General features: G+C 41.2%; 1 protein-coding gene across 1 annotated transcript in view; it reads left to right on the top strand.

Annotated features, from left to right (window-relative positions):
• The window catches only part of znf407 (zinc finger protein 407), a 470331-nt gene that overhangs the window by 184308 nt on the left and 261743 nt on the right, over positions 1 to 24280 (top strand). The window contains exon 4 of the mRNA XM_080193920.1: positions 17119 to 17193. Coding sequence (XP_080050046.1) covers positions 17119 to 17193 — 75 coding nt within the window. The remainder of the gene's footprint in view (positions 1 to 17118; positions 17194 to 24280) is intronic.

The raw sequence follows: 24280 nt of genomic DNA, 5'->3' as shown, positions 1-24280 counted from the left end.
GTTTACTCACAGCACTCTCCCACAAACAACAATATGATATTGATGGAGGGATAATTATTGACCAGCACACTGGGGAGAATTCCCCTGGTCTCCTTCGAAATGGTGTCATGCATATTTTATGTTCACCTCAAGGAGCAGATGGGACTTTGCTGTCATCTGAAAGGTGCCACCTCCGCCAATGCTTTTTTGTGACTGGAAGGCTGTCTCTCCAGGGGTTGGTATATGGTCCCATGCACATGAGCAGCACATAAAACTATATTTATTGTGACGATGCACTTCTTAATTTTATACTGTTACTCCCTGAGCTGACCCATGAGATACATTCACACTGTACGAGGTTGTTGAGAATCGTGCAGTGGACTCCCTGACTTTGCACAGTCTCTCTGCTGACTTCAGACCAATCAATGGGCGATCTGGTTTAGACCAGCTAAAGCGCCACACTAAAAATATACCATCACATCAAAAGATGACAGCCTTTCACTGATCCTGCCCTTTCTCACGGGTCTCAGCTAGAACTGTCATTCACAAGTTGGTGCAATCTGTTAACCTGTGCCAGAAAACCTGAACTGCTTGATGGTTGTGCAATTCATACATTGTCCCACCAGCTATCAAAGGCATTGATTGACAAACATTCACACAGCGTTAGTACTTAAAATCTCCTTTCTTCAATTATAAGTCTGTTTTTTGCTCTGCTCAATCACAATCTATATTCCTGCACCTTGGCAAAACTGTCAGCAGTTAATCCTGTTGAGAAAAATAAACTAATGCAGCCAAAAATACCTCTCATCATTGATGGTTTTTGTTTTGGTAATATTGAGCTCTTGACCGCAAAACTGAATTGTTGACCATGTAAATAGCATTATAAATTAATTCTTCATTGCAGTAACTGCTGCAGAAACTTACGGTCTTAAGGAAACGCTGCTTTGTGTATCCATTGATGTGGGAGAATTGCTTTTGGAGTCAGGATCTGATGTGTACATCTTTGAATCCCATGAGGGGAGGGATGATCTGTTCACGTTAACAAGATGAGACTTGCTGTGTTCAAGCTGATAAGCTCAGATTTTCTCCTATGTTACTTTAGCTTTAGTGATACGTTTCAGATTGGTTACTGTGCAAGCAAAGTATCATCATTCAGAAAACCTAGGGTTAGGAGTGTTGCTAAACTGATCTGATTATGTGGTCATAGAATCATAGAATCCCTACAGTGCAGAAGGAGGCCATCTGGCCCATTGGGTCTGCATCGACCACAATCCCACCCAGGCCCTATACCTATAACCCACATATTTACCTAGCTAGTTCCCCTGACACAATTTAGCATGGTCAGTCAACCAAACCCGCACATCTTCGGATTGTGGGATGAAACCGGAGCACCCAGAGAAAACCCACACAGACACGGGGAAAATGTGCAAACTCCGCACAGTCACTTGAGGCCGGTATTGAACCTGGGTTCCTGGTGCTTTGAGGCAGCAGTGCTAACCGCTGTGCCACCATGCCGCGATAACGCAGTGATCAGTGTTAAGCACGAGAGCCAACAGTGCGACTCTTCAACCATTTGATAACAATAACAACTTGGACTTTAGTATAGTGCCTTTATTTAATGTAGTTAAAGCACTCGCAGATTCTCCATAGGATCATCTTCAAATAAGAATTGACACTGAGCCACTTAAGGAGATATTGAAGCTTGGTCAAAGAGGAAGTCTTTAAAGGGGTATCTTAAATGAGGAAATGGAAGTAGAGAGGTGGAGTGGTTTAAGGAGGGATTTCTAGAGCTTAGGGGGAGCACAGCCAGCAATGCTGGAGCCATGCTGTCTTTAAAAAAGCCTCCCAACATCTGAATGCACCAGCCTTAATTTCTCTTGGGCACTTAGTAGGTAACTGTTGCGATTTTAAGATGCTGCATGTATTTCAGTGCTGATTCTACTGGCGAGATATTGTTGTAGTAGAGCCAGTGGAGGAGGGGGGAAACTCCATGGTGATTTCCTTGTTCATCTGAGTATAAGTGGACCCGGAAGTTGCTGTTCAATTTTACTCCATAATAACACTGAGTGATGATAGCCTTACTATTGATAGGGTGATATAGAGAAAATGCTTTTAGAACTAGTACAGGAAAAGTAGTTTTAATAATAGAGTATAAGGAAGCGTAGTTTGGAAAAAAACTATAGAAAATGCTGAAGATAATAGTTTTAAAAAAAATGAGGCTGTGGTTTCTTAGAGAAAGAAGTTTCTCTCCTGTCCCTGGTTTCAGAGATAACAAAGGCAAAACAGTCAATTGTGCTTTGTTCTCAAGAAGGGTGTTACCTAATCACAGGCCTTCATGCAGACGTTCCTGGACCTGATGTGATAGAACCTTGTGTTCACTAAATGGATGAGATGTTCTTACAGAAGATGAATTTCAATTAACTATTCTAAGTTTCTTTCGGATTAAAGGTAATGAGGAGATATATTTTACAGGTCAAGAAGCTAAAAACTTCTTAAAAATTAAAAGCGAATTAAATAAAAGAGGGATGGAAGGCCAAGTGATATGTTGTATCCGCATGCAGTGGGAGCTGATGGACTCCATTTTGATTTAATTTGATTTATTATTGTCACATGTATTAGTATACATTGAAAAGTATTGCTTCTTGCATGCTATACAGATGAAACATACCGCTCATAAAGAAGGAAATGAGAGAATGCAGAATGTAGTGTTACAGTCATAGCTAGTGTGTAGAGAAAGATCAACTTAATGCAAGGTAACTAAGCTTTTCTTGAGGCGGATGCACCATGACTTCAGACTTGTGTCTTTCCTGAAGGAAGAAGGTGAAAGAGAGAATGTCCGGGGTGTGTGAGGTCCTTAATTAGCTGACATCTTTGCCGAGGCAATGGGAAGTGTAGACAGAGTCAGTGGATTGGAGGCTGGTTTGCGTGATGGATTGGGTTACATTAACGACCTTTTGTAGTACCTTGCAGTCTTGGACAGAGCAGGAGCCATTTCAAGCTGTGATACAACTGGAAAGAATGCTTTCTATAGTACATCTGTAAAGGTTGATGAGAGTTGTAGCTGACATGCCAAATTTCCTTAGTCTTCTGAGAAAGTAGAGGCGTTGGTGTGCTTTCTTAAGTATAGTGTCAGCATGGGGGGTACCGGGACAGGCTGTTGGTGATCTGGACATCTAAAAACTTGAAGCTCTCAACCCTTTCTATGGTTCCTAGTGGTTCTGAGTGAACACATCTGTAGTAAGTGATTTTTGGATGCTCTTAGCACCATTCTCAGTCTTTATCATTACAATTTACATTCCCTTTATCTTTTTGTCTGTGCTATTCCTCCATACAGCTCACCCCTCCGCCCCAACCTGCCCCATCCTCACCACTACAAATCTTGTCTGATTTTCCTGGTCTTCAGCTCTGTTGATGGGTCATCCAGACTTGAAACATTGACACTGTTCGACCTGCTGAGATTTTCCAGCCTGTTCTGTTTTTGTTTCAGATTCCAGCATGCACAGTATTTTGCTTTTGTGCTCTGCTTCATCTATTCTTGTGTACCATTCAGGAGCAGTAAACTAGCTCATCTGTTACAGGTTAAATGTTTCTCCCGTCTATTTAACATATGCACCATATCTAAACTGTCACTTCTTAATAAGTTGCTTAAAACCACTACTTGTAGCCTCGAACCCCTCCTTTTGGGTAATCTGTGACTACCAGACCAAATCTTACACTAGACATCATGAACATAAGATAATCGCTAACAAAATCATTGATAAAAAATGTTCTTACCCGGAGAGTGGTGAGAATGTGCAACTCACTACACAAGGAATTGTTGAACCAAATAATATTGATGCATTCAAGAGGAAGGTAAGTATCATAAGAAAGAAAGGAATAGGAGGGTATCCTGAACAGGCAAGATGAGAGAGGTGGGAGGAGTCTCATTTGAGGCATAAACACTGGCATAGTTTGGCAAATGACCTGTTTGTGTGCTATAAATTTTATGTAATTTTATGTAAAATAGAAATAAATATAAAACTGAGGTGAAAAAAATATTGTAAATGAAACTATTTTCCATATCACGTTTTGATTTGCCTTCTTTAGACTATACATGATCATTTCTGGTGGGACAATAAGCTGTGCAAAGTAAACTCAGGCACTGATACATTGTGGAGTAAGCAGAGGGATCTTTCTTCATATTCCCAATCACCTTTCTGTTCTCATCAGGGAAAAGGGACCCATAATTAGGAATATGTTATGTAAAGGACAGTGACACTTGAAGGGATTCAAGTTTCATCACTTGCTCATGAGTGGACCCAGGCTAATTTATTAATCTTTCATGCACCTTATGATGTGGGAACACTTCTATAGAAATTACAAGCTATAGGTTGGCACAGAGGCCTGTGACTATATTCCTTAGCTTGATTTGCTGTGATATGGTTGACATGAACTGGAATGGTAGTTTTTTTTGTTTTATTGGGAATAACAGGTTAGGTATATCTATGAAATAGCGGTAATTGATACATAACCCGCAGTATTTTAAAACAACACAAGGCTTTTTTTTATATCTTTCCATTTTTTTCACCTCTGATATCTTCCACGGTCTGTTGGAAAGGATTTGTCCCCTTGGCTCAACCAACATTGCTCTATAACAGTTGCTGAAATCTTTAGAAGGCTGGCCCTAGCATTGATATCATTTCAGTGTCTTCACCTGGGAACTTGGAACTTGCTATTGCTTGGTGATTGAGGTAAATACCATAAAATTAAGAGGAAGCTTGATAACACATCATCAGGACAGATTTACAAGAATACCAGTCTTAAAGTGAAAAACAATTTATCCTTCATTAGGGAGGAAGGAGTGGAAGGATATTTGATTTGATTTGATTTATTATTGTCACATGTATTAATATACAATGAAAAGTATTGTTTCTTGTGCGCTATACAGCCAAAGCATACTGTTCATAGAGAAGGAAAGGAGAGAGTGCAGAATGTAGTGTTACAGTTATAGCTAGAGCGTAGGGAAAGATCAACTTAATGTGAGGTGGGCCCATTGAAAAGTCTGATGGCAGCAGGGAAGAAGCTGTTTTTGAGTTGGTTGGGACATGACCTCAGACTTTTGTATCTTTTTTCCGAAGGAAGATGGTGGAAGAGAGGATGTCTGGGGTGCATGGGATCCTTAATTATGCTGGCTGCTTTTCCGAGGCAGTGGGAGGTGTAGATAGAGCCAATGGATGGGAAGCTGGTTTGATTGATGGACTGGGCTTTGTTCACGACCCTTTGTAGTTTATTGCGGCCTTGGACAGCGCAGGAACCATAACAAGCTTAAACTTTAAATTTATTTGTCAGTGTCACAAGTAAGGCTTACATTAACACTGCAATGAAGTTACTGTGAAATTCCCCTAGTTGCCACAGTCAGGCACCTAACCTTTCCGAATGTGGAGGAAACCGGAGCACCTGGAAGAAACCCACACAGACACATGGAGAATGTGCAAACTCTACACAGACAGTGACCCAAGCCGGAAATCAAACCTGGGTCTCTGGCACTGTAAATCAGCAGTCCTAACCACTGTGCTACCATGGTGCTGTGATACTGCCAGAAAGGATGCTTTCTATGGTGCATCTGTAGAAGTTGGTGAGAGTTGTAGCGGACATGCCAAATTTCCTTAGTCCTCTGAGAAAGTAGAGGCATTGGTGGGGTTTCTTGCTTATAGTGTCCCTATGGAGGGACCAGGACAGGTGGTTGATTGGAACACCTAAAAACTTGAAGCTCCCAACCATTGCTGACAGGTAAGATGAAATAAGGATCAAGAAGGCTTGTATACAGCCAAGTGGCCTGTTTCTGTGCAATATCTTCTAAGTAATTAGGCAGAGATAGCAACACCCTTCAAAATTCATTCTGCTACCTTTTGGAAATGGCATTAAATCCTATGTACCCTCTCAGTTAGATGTAAAAGATTCCTCTGCCTCACAAGTCTAAGGAAGAGCAGGGACTTCTCTGTATTTCGTTGGCTAATAGCTATCCCTCAGTCAGCATCACTAAAAGAAGAGATGACCAGGTTGTTATTGAATTGCTGTTGGTGGACTTTGCTGTGTTCCTACTGGCTGGTGCACTTCCTATATTGTAACTGACTACTCTACAAAAGTCAAGCATTTGGGCACTTCCTGAGATTGTGACGGGCAACAGAAAGTTTTAGATAAATCTGGGATAAATATAGGGGTTTAAAATTAAATGGAAGTAAATCAAATAAAAATAGCACCTGAGTCATTCTATGAAAATAAATTGCGACCTATGTTATCACCTTGAAACAACACTTTGAGAATCCTTTCAGTTGAAACTTTAAGTCATGCTCAATGTTATTAAGTCAATAATAACATTGGATCTGTTTTGATTTGATTTGATTTATTATTGTCACATGTAATAACATATAGTGAAAAGTTTTGTTTCTTGCACGCTATACGGACAAAGCATATCATTCATAGAGAAGGAAACGAGAGAGTGCGAATGTAGTGTTAGAGTCATAACTAAGGTGTAGATAAAGATCAACTTAATGCAAGGTAGGTCAAGACAGCAGCAGGGAAGAAGCTGAACTTGAGTTGGGTTGGTACGTGACCTCAGAATGTGACCAATGATAATAAGCTGTAAGGGTCAGCTGACCCAGTAAATTATGTAACTAATGACAAAAATGATGTGATGATCAGCTGACTCAGTATAAATAAGAACCTGTTGGGAATTGTTGGAAGCTTGGAATGGCCCAAGGTGAAGTCTCAAGTGTTGGAGTAATGAAGTTTCTTTATTAAATCTTTTTCTTTGATTTATCTTTTGGAGTAAGTTTTGTTTCATTTTATTGCTTATAACTGAAGAGTAACTTCTGCTGGATGAACAACCTACATCCTCTGAGTGTTTGGATTTCCAACATCCATCGCATCTCTGCTTTTGTTTAAATCTAGGAGTGAGTTGTTTTAAATCTTTGGCAATAAACACAGGCTGTGCTAGTGAACAGTTTTAAAAAAGCTGGGCTGGAATGTTCCAGGCCAGCCACGGTGGGTTCCTCAAGGCAGATGCAGCAAGCCATTTAAATGTCCATTGACTTCAGCAGGACTAGAAGATCCTGTCAGCCGGAGGGGCTGGAAAATTCTGGCCACAGACATTTTAGTACGTTGTAAACTATAGAGAAGATGGAAGGATAGAATCAAAGTAGGGAAGTTATGCTAAAGCTGTATCAAACCTTTATTAGACCATACCTAGAAACTGCGTGCAGTTCTGGTCGCCATATTATAAATGGATGTAGAGGCACTAGAGACGGTACAGAAACAATTTATGTGGATTCTACCAGAAATGCATGCGTATAAATGTCAGGAAAGGATTGACAGGCTGGGTCTCTTTTCTCTTTAAGTAAGAAGGCTGAGGAGTAAATTAATAATGATCTTTAAAATTAAGAAAGGGCTTGATAGAGTGGATACAGACAGAATGTTTCCCCTTCTGAGAAAGCACATAACTAGAGGCGATCAGTATAAGATAGTCATCAAAAAAATCAACAGGAAATTCAGGAAAAACCATTACCCATAGAATAGTGGGTCTATGGAACTCGCCTGCACAGGGAGTGGTTGATATGAATAACGTAGATGTGTTTAAGGGGAAGCTTGACAAGCATTGTGAGGGAGGAAAGGATAGAGAATTACGGTGATAGATTCAGATGAGGAAAGGTGAGATGAGGCCCAAGTGGAGAATAAATACTGGCATGCATTGATTGGGCCAAATGGCCTGTTTCTGTGCTGTGTATCCTATGTAATGAGGATGTGGGAAGCTATTCATATTTTTTGGGGAGAATGAAATTGTCAGATTCACCGTTGACAATTTAGTAAACCTCATCAATTTTGTGATGGCTCTGAGAAATTTACTGCAAAATCTGTTGTCTCTGGAAGCATTTTATGATCCTTAACAGCTGCAGGAAGTCACTCAAAGCAACCTATATGCAAATGATCATCTCACACTACACATTTAAAAAATGAACCACATGAAACAACTTATTCTTTATGTAAATAATGTGTTGCAATTAGATACCTGATTTTTTTTCCCCCTTCGGGGAGTGAAAGCTTTGCATTCATTACAGGATTCCTTCAATAGATCCAAAAGGCAAACCCTAAATTTAATAGCAGACTTTGCTGGTTGCTGTGTAAGAGCACTTAATATGCTTTTAAATTGACTGAGCTAAAGAAATTAATGCAAAAAGAAACTTGCATAATTGTTGATGAGTGTTAAATATTAAAGTGAAATTGTGAAAGCAGTTGACAAAATTGTTATAAAAGTCTCCCTTAGTGTCTCTTTCAGTTAGCAGATTCTGAACATCTATTAATTAATTATCAGTGACTGTTTGATAACATCTGTATAAAGTCACCTCTAGCAGGTGCCTCACAGCTCTACAGCTGTATGTGTCAGTCAAAGGAAGAGTATCTTTGAAGTAATAGTTTGCTTACTGCACAAGTGACACAAATCAGAAGCACCGACCGTTTATCTTTTATGAAGGGAGCAGTACAATACAGCATTTCATTAGAGTAAATTAAACCTTTTTGCAACTGAGTGAAAACACATTTGCGTGATTATAACAAAAGCAACTTGCTTTATATTGCACCTTTTAATGTCATAAATTGTTCAAAATGTTGCGCTTTGTTAGCGTGTTTTCAGACAAGGGGCTGCGTTTTACCAGCTGTGGGGAACAAATGAAATAAAGTGGGTATTTTCTCTCTTTTCTCTCCTTACAAATGCTGCCAGACCTGCTGAGATTTTCCAGCATTTTCTCTTTTGATTTCAGATTCCAGCATCCACAGCAATTTGCTTTTATTAAAATAGAGTAGGTGCCCATCCTACTATCTCTCCCTCCCCCCACCCACCCTTGAGCTCACTCCCATTACCAAGTCCTGACATGACGCTGACCATGTCACAAAACGATAGGTGGGGGCAGTTGGGCAGGAGTGGGTAGCCTGACTGCTAAATTAAAATATTCAAAGGGCAGGGAGGAAAGGAAGGGGGGGGGGGGGGGGGGCGGTGGTGGATTGTCAACCTGTAAAATAGAAAGCTCCCACACCCCACCCTCTGCATTTCTTCATACTTGCCTGCTGCCAACCCATTGCCCCAGCACCTGGCAAACCGCACCCCCACCACCACCTAATTTGCCCAAGACTCCCGACATTCATGTTTCCCAGGATCCATGGACCTCCCTCTGCACTGATGAGCTCTTGGCACTGCCAGGATTGATGCAGCACCCAGCCAACTTGATTGGCTCCCAATGAGGCGTGGAAGATCCCACACTGACCTTGTTTTGTCTGCCCATAGCAATTTCTGGCTGCGAGGCGAGTCAGCATGGAGGGGGTGGACTCCACACCAACCTTTCCTCGGTTCCTATCAACATTATAGAGGATAGCTCACATCCACCACTCCCCTTCTGATAACTAAGCAGATATTAGGAGTTGACCAAAAGCTCAGTCAAAGAGGTAGGTTTGAAGACGTGACCTAAATGAAGTCAGAGAGCTATGGTTGCGGGGGGGGGGGGGGGGTTGTGTGTGTGTGTGTGTGGAATTCCAAAGCTTTTCTAGGCAGCTTTAAAGGCACGCTCACTGGAGGTGGAATGTTGTCAATTGAGGATATGCAAGAGCCTGGATTGCAGGAGCATTGATACCTTGGAGGGTTGTAGGACTGGAGAATGTTACACAGAAAGTGAGATAGAGACCTGGGAGCAATTGTAGCAAAGCAAGATGGTGAGATGATGATGGGCAGTGTTGTTAAAATGACCTGGGTTCAGACATGACAGAAGTATGTACAAAAATTTCATTCAAAGATGGACTGAGGTAGGGCTGGCAGCGGTGAAGTTACAGATTTGAGATTGAACCCCAGCACTTTGCAGCATCAAAGACACCAATTTGTGGAATCATTCTCATATTAATAATTCCTTGCTAGAACAATCCAAAACTAATCCCAATGTACCACTTTCTGCTCATATTTATAGTAATTTCCCTTAGCAATGCAATGATTTATGCTTTAGAACGCGGAAGGAAGGCAAATCTTGTGATGGTTAGGCTATGGGGTCAGATCTCAACTCAGGTGGAACTGGATGACAAGGTCACAAACCCTCTAGTGCTGAGATAGTGGCCAGGTTGGAATAAGTGAGTTGTGTATTAGTCATTGTTTAAAAATAAGGGGTAGCCCATTTAAGACAGATGAGGATTTTTTTTCTTCTGAGGTTGTGACTCTTTGGAATTTTCTTCCTCTAAAGGTGGTAGAAGCAGAGATAGACAAATTCTTGATAAGCTTTCACCCCCTTGCTTATCTGGGTAGGCGGCAATGTGAAGCTGAGGTTAAAATCAGATCAGCCATAATCTTATTGAATGGAGGACAGATTTGAAGGGCCAACGGCCTACTCCTGCTCCTCATCCAAATGTCTGTATGTATTATATGATGAATGTGAAAAAAAAAAGTGACAACGGCCCAGATTTTGGAGTACAGAAATTGCCAAAAAGAAATGGTTTCAGAATATGGGAAAGGTCAGTTAGCCCAAAAGACTAAGAAATTTATTCTGAAGCATGTCACCAATGTGACAAGCTTGCCAGAGGTCAAAGCCCAAAGTCATTGGCACCCTCCATGATTCTTAGTCTTCAAAGCTTGGTGAAAGATGGTCAAACCTCCTCCGAAAACCATTCCAAATCTTGCTAGCCATCCGTCTTGACTGCAGCTGTCTTTCTATGCTAAATAAGCACTGAAGTTTCTTTCAGTCCTGCTTCTAAACACTGCCCAAATGATGGGTACACTGCTGAGGACAAGTGAGTGGTGTTTCTGCAGAACCTTCCTCCGTGGTTTTTTAGATGTCTGCATCCAAGGAGCTTAGAGTAATGTAAATATTATCTGGCATCTTTGTGCTTAGATTTCCTTCAGTGCTGCCAGGTGCAAGTCAAGTGCCCCATTAAAAACCTGGTTTTACTCATTCCTGAGCTTTTGGCCTGTCTAAATCCTAAATTACTGATTGCCAAATTCAATCTTTATTTTTGACTTTTTGAATGACGTGGTCTTGTTCTTTGATTGAATAGGTAAGTTTCACAGTCAAACCACAAAACAATTCCAGGGGCCTTCAATTGTATGTCAGCAGCGTTGAAAAGCTGGAATGCCTATTGAGCTGAATATGGCTGCAAACGTTGGATCTTGGCCAATCCGCCTCCAGCATCTCTTCACAATATCTGTGCATTCTCATGTCAGCAAAGTTGTAATATTACTGGTCATCAATTTCTAATTCGTAGAAGTATTCAGCTCTTTATCTTTACAGTGTTTAGCCCCTTGTTTAGGTAATTACACTTAAACATACATCAGAACAAGCAAGTGATAAAGTTGTTGGAAAAAATTGAAGAGTTTGAAAGTTACATTGCTAGCTTTTCTATCAACCTAGATCAAATTGATCCATGCACTTTTTTTAAATTCGTTTGTGGGACGTGAGTGTTGCTGGCTGCCCAGCATTTATTGTCCATCCTGAGATGTCCTTGGAGGGCAGTTGAGAGTCAACCACATTGCTCTGGCTCTGGAGCCATATGTAGGCCAGACCAGGTAAGGATGGCAGATTTCCTGAACTGTTGTGGTGGACGACTTCCAGCTGACCCCAGGAGACCCAGGGACAGGTTCCAATAGTTTATTCATGATTCAAGTATAGATTCCCTGAAGGACAACAGTGAACCAGATGTATTTTTCCAACAATTGACAATGATTTCATGGTCATCAATAGATTCTTAATTTTGGATATTTTTTATTTAATTCAAATTCCATTAACTGCCATGGAGAGATTTGAACCTGGGTCCTCAGAACATTAACTGAGTTTCTGAATTAATACTTTAGTGATAATACTACTAGGCCGTTGCCTTCCCCTATCATAGTCTACATTGGAAGAAATGTATTAGGAGCGTCAGAAAAAGTACGAGGGCCCGTGTGTCTGTTTTTAGTCCAAGATGGTTACTCATTGGAATTGTTCTGTTTGTGAGTGTTGCAGTGTGGTTTAGCTATGTTTGAATGTCAGCCTTTGCTGTCAAAAACCGTATCCCAATTGGGCTAAGTTTGCAGATGCTTGGCTAAGCTATCAGAATGTGTGCCTCACAGTGGCAAGAATTGATTTGCCTTAATGATGGATGAAGAAATAATTATTTGTGGGGGGGAAGAACCCTTTTGGGAGAGTGTATCTATGGGGCAGTTGTTACTGAGTAGCACGCTAGGTTGATTCAATCCAATCTCAGCAACCTTCTGACTGAAGGAGAAGAGAGTGAGAGTGGTAAGGTAACGGTGCTGAGGGAGAGATTATTGTTTTGTGTGAGTGAAGTAATAGATGCAGTAAAAAGGAAAATAGAACGACAGAATACTGTAGTGCAAAAGAGGACCTTTGGCCCATCGAGTCTGCACTGACTCATGAGAGATGCTGACCTGCCCACCTAATCCTACTTGCCAGCACTTGGCCCATAGCCTTGGATGTTATGGCGTGTCACGTACTCATCCAGGCACTTTTTAAGAAGAAATCTAACACACCCGCATTAGAGTAAAATCACTTGCTAGTAAAAATGCCTTACCTCAAGGACTTTACATCAGCAGAACCGGCCAGCAAGGTTGTTAACTTTTTAGAAGAAGAGTGGTTGCTAGCTAGAAAATTACAGACAAGATTTTCATGAAGCTTTAATAATGAACCAACATTGGCAAGATTGTAATTTTAAAACATTACAAGTTCTGGGTACTGATTAACAGTAGAAGCAATCTGTAACTGTGAGTTACAGCCAAGAGACGTGTCAGAGGAAGGTCCTGCTCCAGAGGTTTCTTTGGGATAGTTCCTTCTATACTTGAATCATGAATAAACTATTATAAGCTGTCCCTGGATCTCCTGTGGTCAGTTGGAAGAAGTCCACCACAACAGTTTAGGAGCTGCACATGCACAGCTGTATATTTCATTTTGTGTTGTAATTTTTAGAACAAATGAAAAGCACTGAGACTAAGTTGCAGCATAATACCAATTCATATTTATATAATGCTTTTTATAACAATAGCTATAAATAGCTATAAACAATAAATAACAAATATTTATATACCATCTTTAATGTAATTAAACATTTCAAGGTGCTAAGAATCCCTAAAGTGCAGATGGAGGTCATTCGCCCATTGAGTCTGCATTGACTGTCTGACAGAACACCTTAGCCAGACCATCTCCCTGCTGTAACCCCGTAACTGCGTGTATTTCCAGTAGCTAATCCATCCAAGGGACAATTTAGCACGGCCAATCCATCTAATCTGTACATCTTTGGACTGTGGGAGGGAACCAGAGCACCTGGAGGAAACCCATGCAGACATGGGGAGAACATGCAGACCCTGCACAGCCAGTCGCCCAAGGCAGAAATTGAACTCAGGTCCCTAGCGCTGTGAGGCAGCTGTGAGCTTCACAGGAGCATTGCAAAATAAAATATGACACCAAGCTTTTTAGGTCAGATGACCAAAGTTTGATCACAGAGGTAGGTTTTAAGGAGTATTTTAAAGGGGGAAAGTGAGGTAGAGAGGCAGAGAAGTGTAGGGAGGGAATTCCAGAGTTTGGGGCCTGGGACACTGAAGGCAGACCACTAATGGTGGAATAGTTATGATTGGAAATGCACAAGGCCAGAATTGGAGGAGCGTGGATATCTCTGAAGTTGCGGAGGAGATTTCAGGGATAAGGAAAGATATGGCATAAGGGGATTTGAAAACAAAGATGGAAGCTTTAATACCTGTAGCCAGTGTAGGTCAGTGAGTACAGGGGTGATTTAGGACATAGACAGTAGAATTTTGGATGAGCTCTAGTCTACAGAGGTTAGAAAGTGGAAGGCTGGACAGGAGTGTGTTAAAATAATTTTCTAAATTAGATTTGTTTATTTCACAAGCAAGTTAAAATGATGAATTTGTTTGGGTGCTTGAGCTAAGATTGGATTATTTACGGTCATTTAGAATATGAAACTTTATACTGTTCACAGCAAGTGCCGCTCATAACACTGCCGATGTTGCGTGGGATCTTCTCAGCTATGTTTACTTCTAGACAAAAACTAAAATGAGATGTTGAATGCAATTTAGAAATTTTCTTCCCCCACAAACTATATGCATTTTGGAATTGCTGTATGTGATCTATATTATCTTTTAGCTCATGATAGTTACATACACAAAGGACAGCTTTATGTAAAACAATCACAAAAGTTGTTTTCAGCCCATGTGGCCTTCTAACTTTTATGATCTTTTTTTCCATATCTTGTTAATGTAAAAATTAATTGGGGGAGGGGGGTGGTTTCACTCCTGTTTTTGGGGCCTGAGATGGAGAATAGCTTGGGAATTCCAAAATGGATTTTAGGCTGGCAGAATTTCCCATTACGCTTGTTCCTGCCAGTGCCATTAAAAGTCGGTATTCCCATTTCCATCAATTGATATGAACGCCTGATGGTACCCCCATTATTCATTCATGTTGATGTGAAGGCACCCAATGTGAATCATGACAGATCCCCCATGACATGCATTTGGTGAGCAGAACATGCCAGATGTGCACTGGTGAGTACAGCCTCCAGGAAGAGGATCATGCCCAAGCAGTGCCAACAGTTGTTGTTGGGGGGGGAGGGACATTCAATTTGGTGTTTTTGGGGTGAGGGTAGTGGCGTTCTGTGAGGGAGGTGCCGGGGTGGAGATAGCTTTTTGCGGACACTGGCTGGTGTTGGGGGGGGAAACATGTACTTTTTATTTGTTTACATCGGGGCACCCTTTAAGCCAGATTGGCTTAATTGGAATGTTTTATATAAAATTATAATGTTAACTGTAATACAGATGTTTTAATAGCAGCAAAAGCTATGATAAAATTTCTTTTGTAATCATGCAGCTATATTAAGTTAAATAAATCAATATATACTGCATAGTTTTAATAATGTTGCTGGCTGTGTGGTTAATCAGTTAGCTATTGCTATTGAAATATGTACACTGGGAAGATGGCACAGTGGGAGAATGGATAGGAAGACTAATGTTCAGTGCTGTTGAGTAGGAGAACAGGTCATTCTCCCATCCTGCTGCATGGGCTACTCCATGCTGAATGCTAATCGGAAGTTGTGGGTTTCCTGGGAAAATTTCCAGATAAGTATGTTTTCTGTGGTAGCTTGCAATCTCTTCACCCCAGCATGTGGATGTTGCAGACATCAGTGAGAGCAATCAGCCAGTCCACCATCCAAAACAACTGAGAAATAAACCTGTGCAGATTGAGCATTTGGAATGATCACCTCAGAATTAAAATGACCAATAAAAATACTTGTGAAAATGAGAATACCTGCCTTTGTGCCTCACTGTATGATTCTCATCTGCTATGATCTATTATCAGATGCACATTTGCAGGTATTTACATTAGATTGCTTAGTGACTAATTTTGTGAATCACCTGAACGTTTGAGTCTGAGGTATTTTCATGGTGGTAGGTGCATTACTTGCAAAAGGTTATTAATGCACATTGTTAACTAATTTGATTAATTAGAAATAAAAGCAAATTTTTGCAGATGCTGGAATCTGAAACCAGAAGAGAAAATGCTGAAAAAATCTCAGCAGGTCTGGCAGCATCAGTAAGGAGAGAAAAGTGCTGACGTTTCGAGTCCAGATGACCTCTTGCCAAATTGAACTTTGATAAAGGGTTGTCTGGCCTTGAAACGTCAGCACTTTTCTCTCCTTACCGATGCTGCCAGACCTGCTGAGAGTTTCCAGAATTTTGTCTTTTGGCTAATTAGGTACCTTGCTGTGAAAATTTGTCATCCAGTGAAACAGCTACTTTGGTTTACTGACGATGAACTACTCAGTTAACCCATCTACAAATTTTTGTTTGTGACAGTCATTTCTTTATGCGCTCTCTCAGTTCATGCATACTTCATGATTTGTTTCAACATCTGAGACTTGTAGACATCTTAAATGTTATGTCAGCTTGACTGCAAGGTATTGATTTAGAGTAAGCATGTTAGTTCACGGGTTTTGACAACTTCTGCCATTTTTGTTCCCTCTGTTTGAATGCCACTAAAACCACATGTTGTATTGATTTGCTTGGTATTGTATTCATGTCAGTCTAATGGCTGCAGCAAAATCACTGACTGAAGTGAGATCTCTCTTGATTGGCAGCGTATTGAAACGTGACAGTCTGGAATTTGCTGTGATAGGGGTGCCAAAACTGTCAGTGGCAATTACTTCACCAAAATTGATACCGGGGCGGCACAGTAGGACAGTGGTTAGCACGGCTGCTTCACAGCTCCAAGGACCTGGGTTCGATTCCCGGCTTGGGTCACTGTCTTTGTGGAGTTTGCACATTCTGCTCATGTCTGCGTGGGTTGCCTCCAGGTGCTCTGGTTTCCTCCCACAGCCCAAAGATGTGTGGGTTAGTTTGATTGGCCATGCTAAAATATTGCCCCTTAGTGTCTTGAGATATATAGGTTAGAGGAATTAGCGGATAAATATTTAGGGATATGGGGATAGGGCCTGGGTGGGATTGTGGTCGGTGCAGACTCAATGGGCCGAATGGCCTCTTCTGGGGCAGATTAACGGGGAAATGCAGTAGTTGCTGTCAGTGAACCTGTGCCCCTCCATAAGGTGCACCTTCGAGGTTCCCACAGACTGCAGTGTTCCTTAAGCTTTTGTGTTTTTTTTAAGTTTATTTATAGTGTCACAAATAGGCTTACGTTCACTTTGAAATGAAGTGACTGTGAAAATCCCTGCATCGCCACACTCCAGCACCTGTTCGGGTACACTAAGGGAGAATTTAGTACTTAACTTGCACATCTTTGGACTGGGGGAGGAAACTGGAGCACTTGCATAGTTACTGCATAATAGCAGCATTAAACCATATCTCAGTAATTACAACAGACCAACATAGAGGAATTTTAGATGAGCAACTAGTGAGGTCACAGACTGAAAAGGCTCACTTGTATTCATGTCAGTGGTTTTGAATTGAAATAAGGAGTAATGAGCCTTTTATGACGTGTGAGTGTGTAAGCCCCATTCTTATTTTTACAGTAGTTTCCACTATTGCACTATTCCCGTTCATCTCCTGAACTGTAGCACAGAGCATGTGGCACACACTAAAGTAGAAATGAACAAAACATCTGTTTTTGACTTCTTTTCCAGATGGGCCTTTGTTATGAAGAAACATCTTAGCACCCATTTATTGGGCAAACATGGCATTGGGACTCCGAAGGAAAGGTAGGCAAACTGGCTAATAATACTTAACCATTTAATTTTCTGTGTTTCCAGATCCAGCTTATAAAAGCCCATTGTATGTATTTTTTTTTTAATTGTTCTGTTTACATAATGAGCAAAGCCTCAAGATCAAACCAAGTTGGGCAATTCAATACGTTCATGGGTCATTTGAACTGCTTGAGAATTTAGCGATCGACGTACCTTCAAATTTTGGGGACCATTTTAACCCAACACGCTGGGCAGGAGACCCATCGACTAATGTGGAATGCCAGCTTTACCACCAATCCTCCCCCCCACACCACCAACATTGCTCTCCATTGACGTCAATAATACTTTATGACTTGTTTCAAAATCTGAGACGTTAAACATTGTGCCAACTTGCAACTTGACCTCATCAAAGATTAAATTTGAACAGAAAATTGTGAGCAATTTTGACAACTCTATGATGAGAAAAGTAGATTAAAATGGTCCCTGATTGGTCTTCTGGGGACATTATACACAGTTCTGAAGTTCTAATTGTTCAAAGCTGAATGCAGCGAGTTTGCCTTCATGGCTACAATAACTGGTAAATTTACATAAAAGTCCATTAAGTACTAACATGTCCCAATTTAACTATCTGATAGTTGTGACTGCCATGTATTTGTTTATAGGTCTAAATGCAATTGGTCAGTTTTTTGCCTTTTTACCTGAAAGTCCAGTCAACATGTATTTCCTTCTATACTACAATAGGAAACAAACAGTTTCTCATCAGAAAATGTTTGTCATCAAGCAGCAACTTATTAATTTTCTTTCCTCAGATTAAACAATCATTCAGAATTTACCAGGCAAAATGTGACTTCCTAAAGAATTTTGAAATTAGCGTAGTCTATTTCCATATTGCAGAAACTATTTCTTACAGCAATCTTTCCCAATGAATTTACCCTGCTTCCGAATAAATTTACTTTTCCCCAATAAGGTTCAATAAAAGAAAAACTGGAAGAAGCATTTTATTTATGACCAAATCGGCCAACAAGTGAGAGTTTTCAAGTGTTTACCTTTTCTTAACTGCATGGCTTTCACACACGTGTTTTAAATACAATGGTTTTGGTGCTGAATAGGATGACATATTCTTCTGGAACGGTGAAAGATAAAGAAATTTGACATGTTTATGCAATCTATTATGCAGTATCAAAAACACATGCGCAGAGAACAAACTTTTTGAGAAACAGATTAACGTGTTTAACTATAATGTTATGGTGTCTCTCATGAACTGCAAGGTAAGATTATGCCTTTGATAGGTTTTGGCAAGTACTTGTTAAGGCAAGAATGTAAACAGTGTATCATTCTTTTCAATCAAATTGAACAATATCAGTGCTGAAAAATTGAATATTTGCACCATTGAAGGCCCTTTTAACACAGCAGCGTATAGGAATGTGTTCACTCTTGGTTGGGTCTGGGTGAAATATACTTCCTTTCGTCTTGCCACCCAGGACTGCTCATCTCACATGATGCACGCTTCCACCTTTGGAGACTCGCAGCTCCTGTATTCTAACTTAGTTTGTTTTCCTTCCGAGCTGTGAAAACATTCTCTAAGCTACGATTCTTCAACTGTTTTGAAGGATCCCTTTCCTAATGAATTAGTAATTATGAATTCCACAACTAAATTACAACTAAGCAATATTCAATACTCTCAACATTAACAGGCTTAAGAAAGGTGGCACCCCAACTGAACTTTTATTCGGAGATAAGTATGTGGTGCTTAAATATTTAAGACCTCGCCTCTCTTTAACCAGGCTGAACTCACCTGGTGCCCATTTCCAGCGTTCGTATTTGTGGGTCTACCTGCTAATGTTACTGGTGTTCTCAGTGCTCCTCACCTCTGAGGTGAGACAGCTAGCCCACTCCGCACTGCACTGCAATCCACCTAATACCTAACTCATCTCCAGCTTCTGCCATTTGTTTACTGTTGGCCACAGCATCCTGAACAATTTCTCAATACCTAAGGCTGACCCTGCTCAGTCATCACTTCTGATACTTCCTAGAAAGTCTCTAAGGATCCCCCCATGCTCTGTGGACTCCCAGTTTGAAAACCACTAATTTCAGCTTCCCATTTCCTGTGCCCCCATCGACATGGTAGAAGCCTGCACTGACCATGTACAACGAATCATCCAGGTCTTGCAATGATGTTGACATTGAATGAAACCAGTTTTCCTTGACCTCCATCAGCAGAACCTGCTTTTGCAATGGAGAATCAGATTTCATATTTGGAGCTGCTGGAATGCAATATTTTTGGGTCAACTTCTAAATCAATGTTTTCTGTCATCAATGGATGGGATCCTGTTCAATTCAAAATAAACTTCCATTATTTAGTTTATTATGTCAAACGGTAGATTCTTCTGCCGTGGCATGTGAATAAGTTCATTCTCAAAACCACAAGTGTGCTTCATTATAATGTGAAAATCTACAGTGATCGTTTGGCCTGTATCCAAAGCTCAGTTCTGTTGACCAAATCCAGCTGTCATCCTGACCTTTGTCAGCTTTGACAGGTCCTCATTTTCTAAAAATGTGTTTTCAGGATGTGATTGAGGTAAAGACTTTATTTATTGCCTATCCCCTAGTTACTTCTGAAGGTTTTAGTGGGTCTTCATGAATCACTGCAGATCTTGTGATGATGGTGTTAGGGACAGAATTACAGGATTTTGAACCAGTGCAATGAAGAGGCAGTGGAGTGTGTGCAGCTTGGATGAGTGTGCGGAGGTGGTGAATAGCAGATAATGCTGTTGTTCCCATGCTCCTACTATGATTGCCTTTTCAATGGTAGATCAGGACAGCAGGGCAAGCCACAATGGTGAATTGCAGCATTACATCCTGTAGGCAACGTTTACTGCAGTGTATACTTACCCTTATAAAAATCAAAGTTTTGGGACCAATCTTCCTGGCCAAAGGTCATGGAGCGGAATCCTCCCAACCCATCTGCAGTGGATCTGGCGGTGGGTTGATGCAGTGAATCTGGTAGGAGCCAAAAAGTTGGAAACCTGTTGGTGTAAAATCCTGTTGTGCTTCTCCCAATGACAGATTAATGGTGGGTTGCTCTTCCCGCTGGCAGGTGACATAAATGCCATTTGCATAATTTGCGTCTCATCAATTATCATAAAACAGCTGTCTGCCAGTGTCCAGTCAGGCTTTTTGATCTTGCATCGCACTAGCAGGAAATTATGTCGGTGTCAAACCTGATTGCTGATGAGTAGCATGTATGAGGCAGTCCTCAGATCACCAGAGGCTTCAGGGTAAGTGCAACGGCACTGCCATAGTGCTGTGCCGCTCCTGATGTGCTGTTTACCACTGCCGGGGCGGGATGATTCTTGCCTCTATCTCCATTCTGAGCTGGTCCTTGTGTTCAACACCGTGCCATGGGACCAGTGGACCCTCCTGCGTCACTGAGTTGAATCAGTACAGTGTCTTGGGTTGGGGAATGCAATGGTCTCCTTGCCCCTTGTACTACACAGCAGTGTTTTTCTGGACTGCACTGTGCTGTGGTACTCATGCAACAAAGCCCAAAGTTTAACCAGGGGTGGAGTGTGCAGTGAGGCTGAGGATAAAGGGAATGTGGTTAACAAAGGCAAGGAGGCAATGGCCGAGTGGTATCATCGCTGGGCTATTAATCCAGAAACTCAGCTAATGTTCTGGGGACCTGGGTTCAAATCCTGCCACGGCAGATGGTGGAATTTGAATTCAGTAAAAATATCTGGATTTAAGAATCTACTGATGTCCATGAAACCATTGTCGATTGTTGGAAAAACTCATTTGATTCACTAATATCCTTTAGGGAAGAAAATCTGCCGTCCTTACCTGCTGTGTCCCCTGTGTGACTCCAGAATCACGGTAATGTGGTTGACTCTCAATTACCCTCAGGCAACTAGGGATGGGCAATAAGTGTGGCCAGTCAGCAAAGCCCATGTCCTATAAATGAGTAATTAAAAAAAAAAGTGGATTGAGGGCTGTGCAAAGATTGGGCCGGGTGGAGGGGTGGTGGGGGGGGAGCTCATGGTGACAGGCAGAGGGGTACGGAGATGAATGAAGAAGATGAACAATGGGAAAGCAGAGGGAAGACTGAGGGGAGTGAAATGGATCCCCATCAAGACTACATGAAAAAGTCATAAACAAGGGGGTCGAAGAATACCACATCGTTTACTCATAGGGGATGGACAAGGACTCCAGATGCAGTGGGTAGAGGTCCAAGTGTGACAAGGATTGGGGAGAGGGTGTGGCAGGTGATGGGCTGGGGGGAGGGTGGTTGAATCGTGGAATAGACTTCCTCTTGAGGCTGCTAGCCTTTTTTTCTCAAAGTTGTTGACATCCTGCACAATCCGGTGAAGACAGCTGGGCTGGAGAGAGTGATACAAATGTGCTGGACTAATATTTAAATATGGTGCCAGAATCTTCAAAACCATCAGTGGAGGAAATGGTGGACGAATCACCTGCCACCTTAAAACAGAGATGAGAAGGAATTTCTTCAGCCAGAGAGTGGTGAATCTGTAGAACTCTTTGGTGCAGAAGGTTGTGAAGGCCAGATCATTGAGTGTCTTTAAAACAGAGATAGGTTCTTGATTAATAAGGGGGTTGAGGATTATGGGGGAAAAGGCAGGAGAATGGGGATGGGAAAAATATCAGCCACGATTGAATGTGGGGCAGACCGGATGGGCTGAGTGGCCTACTTCTGCTCCTATGTCTTATGGTCTGCCAGCTAGCCAGGGAAGTCAAAGGGGAACTTGCTTGTACATAATTCATAAGCTTCCAAGTGCAGAATCTGGCCTGGGATCCCATTATTCTGATTGGCAAGACAGGAACCATCAGATGTGACTGCCACTGCACTTGGTCACAAAATGGGAGAATTCTGCTCATGGACTTAACTCTGACAATCCAAAAAATGAACCGTAGTAATTACTGGTCAGCAATTAATAATCACTACATGGTTTGTCATTTATAATCGGAACACTTTAATAAATAGAGTAAATAAAACCAAAGCTTAAACATATAAATCTGTCTATTTATTTTCATTAATATTTATACATTTGCAGTGAAATTGAATCCTAGCATCTCCAGGATTGCATTTTGCTTTTGAAATTTTTGGGCTTTGATCTGTGAGAAATCAGGGTTGACCTTTGCACAAAATGTTTGAAAGATTACATTTTTATGAGCCAAAGATCATGTGTTGACTTTTACATGAGTAGATAAGTTTAATGGCAAGGGAGGCAATCAAGTACACGCACTTACTCCTGGAAGGTTGAATTTCTGAAATATTGGTATTGTGGATGTAGCAATGCAGGTAAGTGGTGAGCATTCCATCACACTTAGAGCCAAAATAATTGGTCTCCAACATCCACAACCATTTTCCTTTATGCATGGTATGTCTCTTGCCCACTGTACCTAATGGATCTCCATTTTTAGCTGCTAGACCCTGTTCTGAATCTATTCCACTCAGTACAATGATAACAAAAACAATACAATGGAGCATGTCTTGCATGTGAAGATGGGATTTAATCGCCACAACGATTGTGTTCTTATTACCCAGACCAATACTGTCATGGGTGCATGTGTCTATGGCAAGTGACACATTTCTTTGTGTAGGTCCAGTCTGCTGGCTCTGACCTTCTGGTCTCAGTCAGCACATGCAATGATGATACGCTGCTTTTGATGTTGGACGTGGAGGGTTACATTCTATGCTCCTGTTACCCATTCAAGAATGGCGTTCAACATGGAGAAGCTCTGATTCATATGAACATTCATATATTCATCAGCTGAGGGAGGTCAATAGGTGATAGTCAGCAAGAGAAATATGATATACTCAGGGAAAGGGGACTTAGGGATTTAAAAATAGAAGGCGGCATGGACAAGTTGGACCGAAGAGCCTGTTTCCATGTTGCAAACCTTTATGACTCTGGTGCTTTAGGTGATGGTCATGATTCTGCAAGTGTGACAGGCCTTACTAGGCTTTCTGAATAGGTGAATCTTTGTCATTATCCTGATTCAAAGTCAATCGAAACTGGAAACAGTGGCCAAGCTTGTGCTGTCACTTTTCCAGTTTCTGGGTTAGGTTAAAAATATCCTTGAAGTCGTCTTCTCCCCACCTCACCTCAGCTTAATGCACTTTCTACAGTTTACAAAACACAAAACTACATGTGTAAAATTAATTGATTTTCTCATTCCTTCTCGCTCTCATCTGTACAGCTCCTCAGCGTTTTTAAAAACCCAATCAATATGAAGTTTACTTATCAAGTTTGCCCTCTTGCTTTTCAAAATCAATTGAGAAGAAAGCTTTTGAATAGAAAGGATGAGAAAAATATTCCATTAGTAAACCTGACCGAGTTATTCCAGAAATTGGGTGCAGTACAGTGGCGTCATAGCACTGCTGCCTCACAGCGTCAGTTCGATTCCAGCCATGGGTGACCACCTCTGTAGAATTTGCAAATTCTCCCCGTGTCTGCATCGGTTTTCTCTGGATGCTCCGGTTTCCTCCCACACTCCAAAGATGTGCAGGCTAGGTGGATTGGCCATGCTAAATGCACCAAGTTATAGCGATAGGGTGGGAGGGGAGAGCGGTGGTGACCTGGGTGGGATGCTCTTTTGGAGAGTTGGTGCAGACTTGATGGGTTTTTTTCTGGACTGTGGGGATTCTATGATTCTAACATTGCAAACAGTTAGGCTGTGCAATCCAAATTCAACTCTCTGGATCGCAGTTCTGACTAAAATATCAAGTTCGAGCTTTGGCTTTTGGTAGAGGCAATAAAAGCTGCAGAAAATATCAAATGACAAGTTGGCAAATTAATAAAGGTAATTATCACATTGTCCACTATGCAATTATTAAAAAAAATTGATCCAACTTCTATATTTCGGACATTAGGAATTTTCAAAGTAATAATAAAACTTTCACAAGATATTTTGAATAATCTTTGGGAATCCGATGGTCATGTTGTGTAGGGTAACACATTCTCACTATGATACAGCTATTGTGGGTCATATCAGCATGATGTGTTCTAACAATAAGGAGGCATTATGCGGGCACTTCCATTGGATATTCATTTCAATTCCACATGGAGGAAAAGCTTTAATG

The sequence above is a fragment of the Carcharhinus amblyrhynchos genome, chromosome 8 (assembly GCF_965287045.1).
Source record: "Carcharhinus amblyrhynchos chromosome 8, sCarAmb.v2.hapA, whole genome shotgun sequence".
Lineage (NCBI taxonomy): Eukaryota > Metazoa > Chordata > Chondrichthyes > Carcharhiniformes > Carcharhinidae > Carcharhinus > Carcharhinus amblyrhynchos.
Note: the sequence above shows the minus strand (reverse complement) of the source record. Positions and strands in the feature narration are given on the sequence as shown.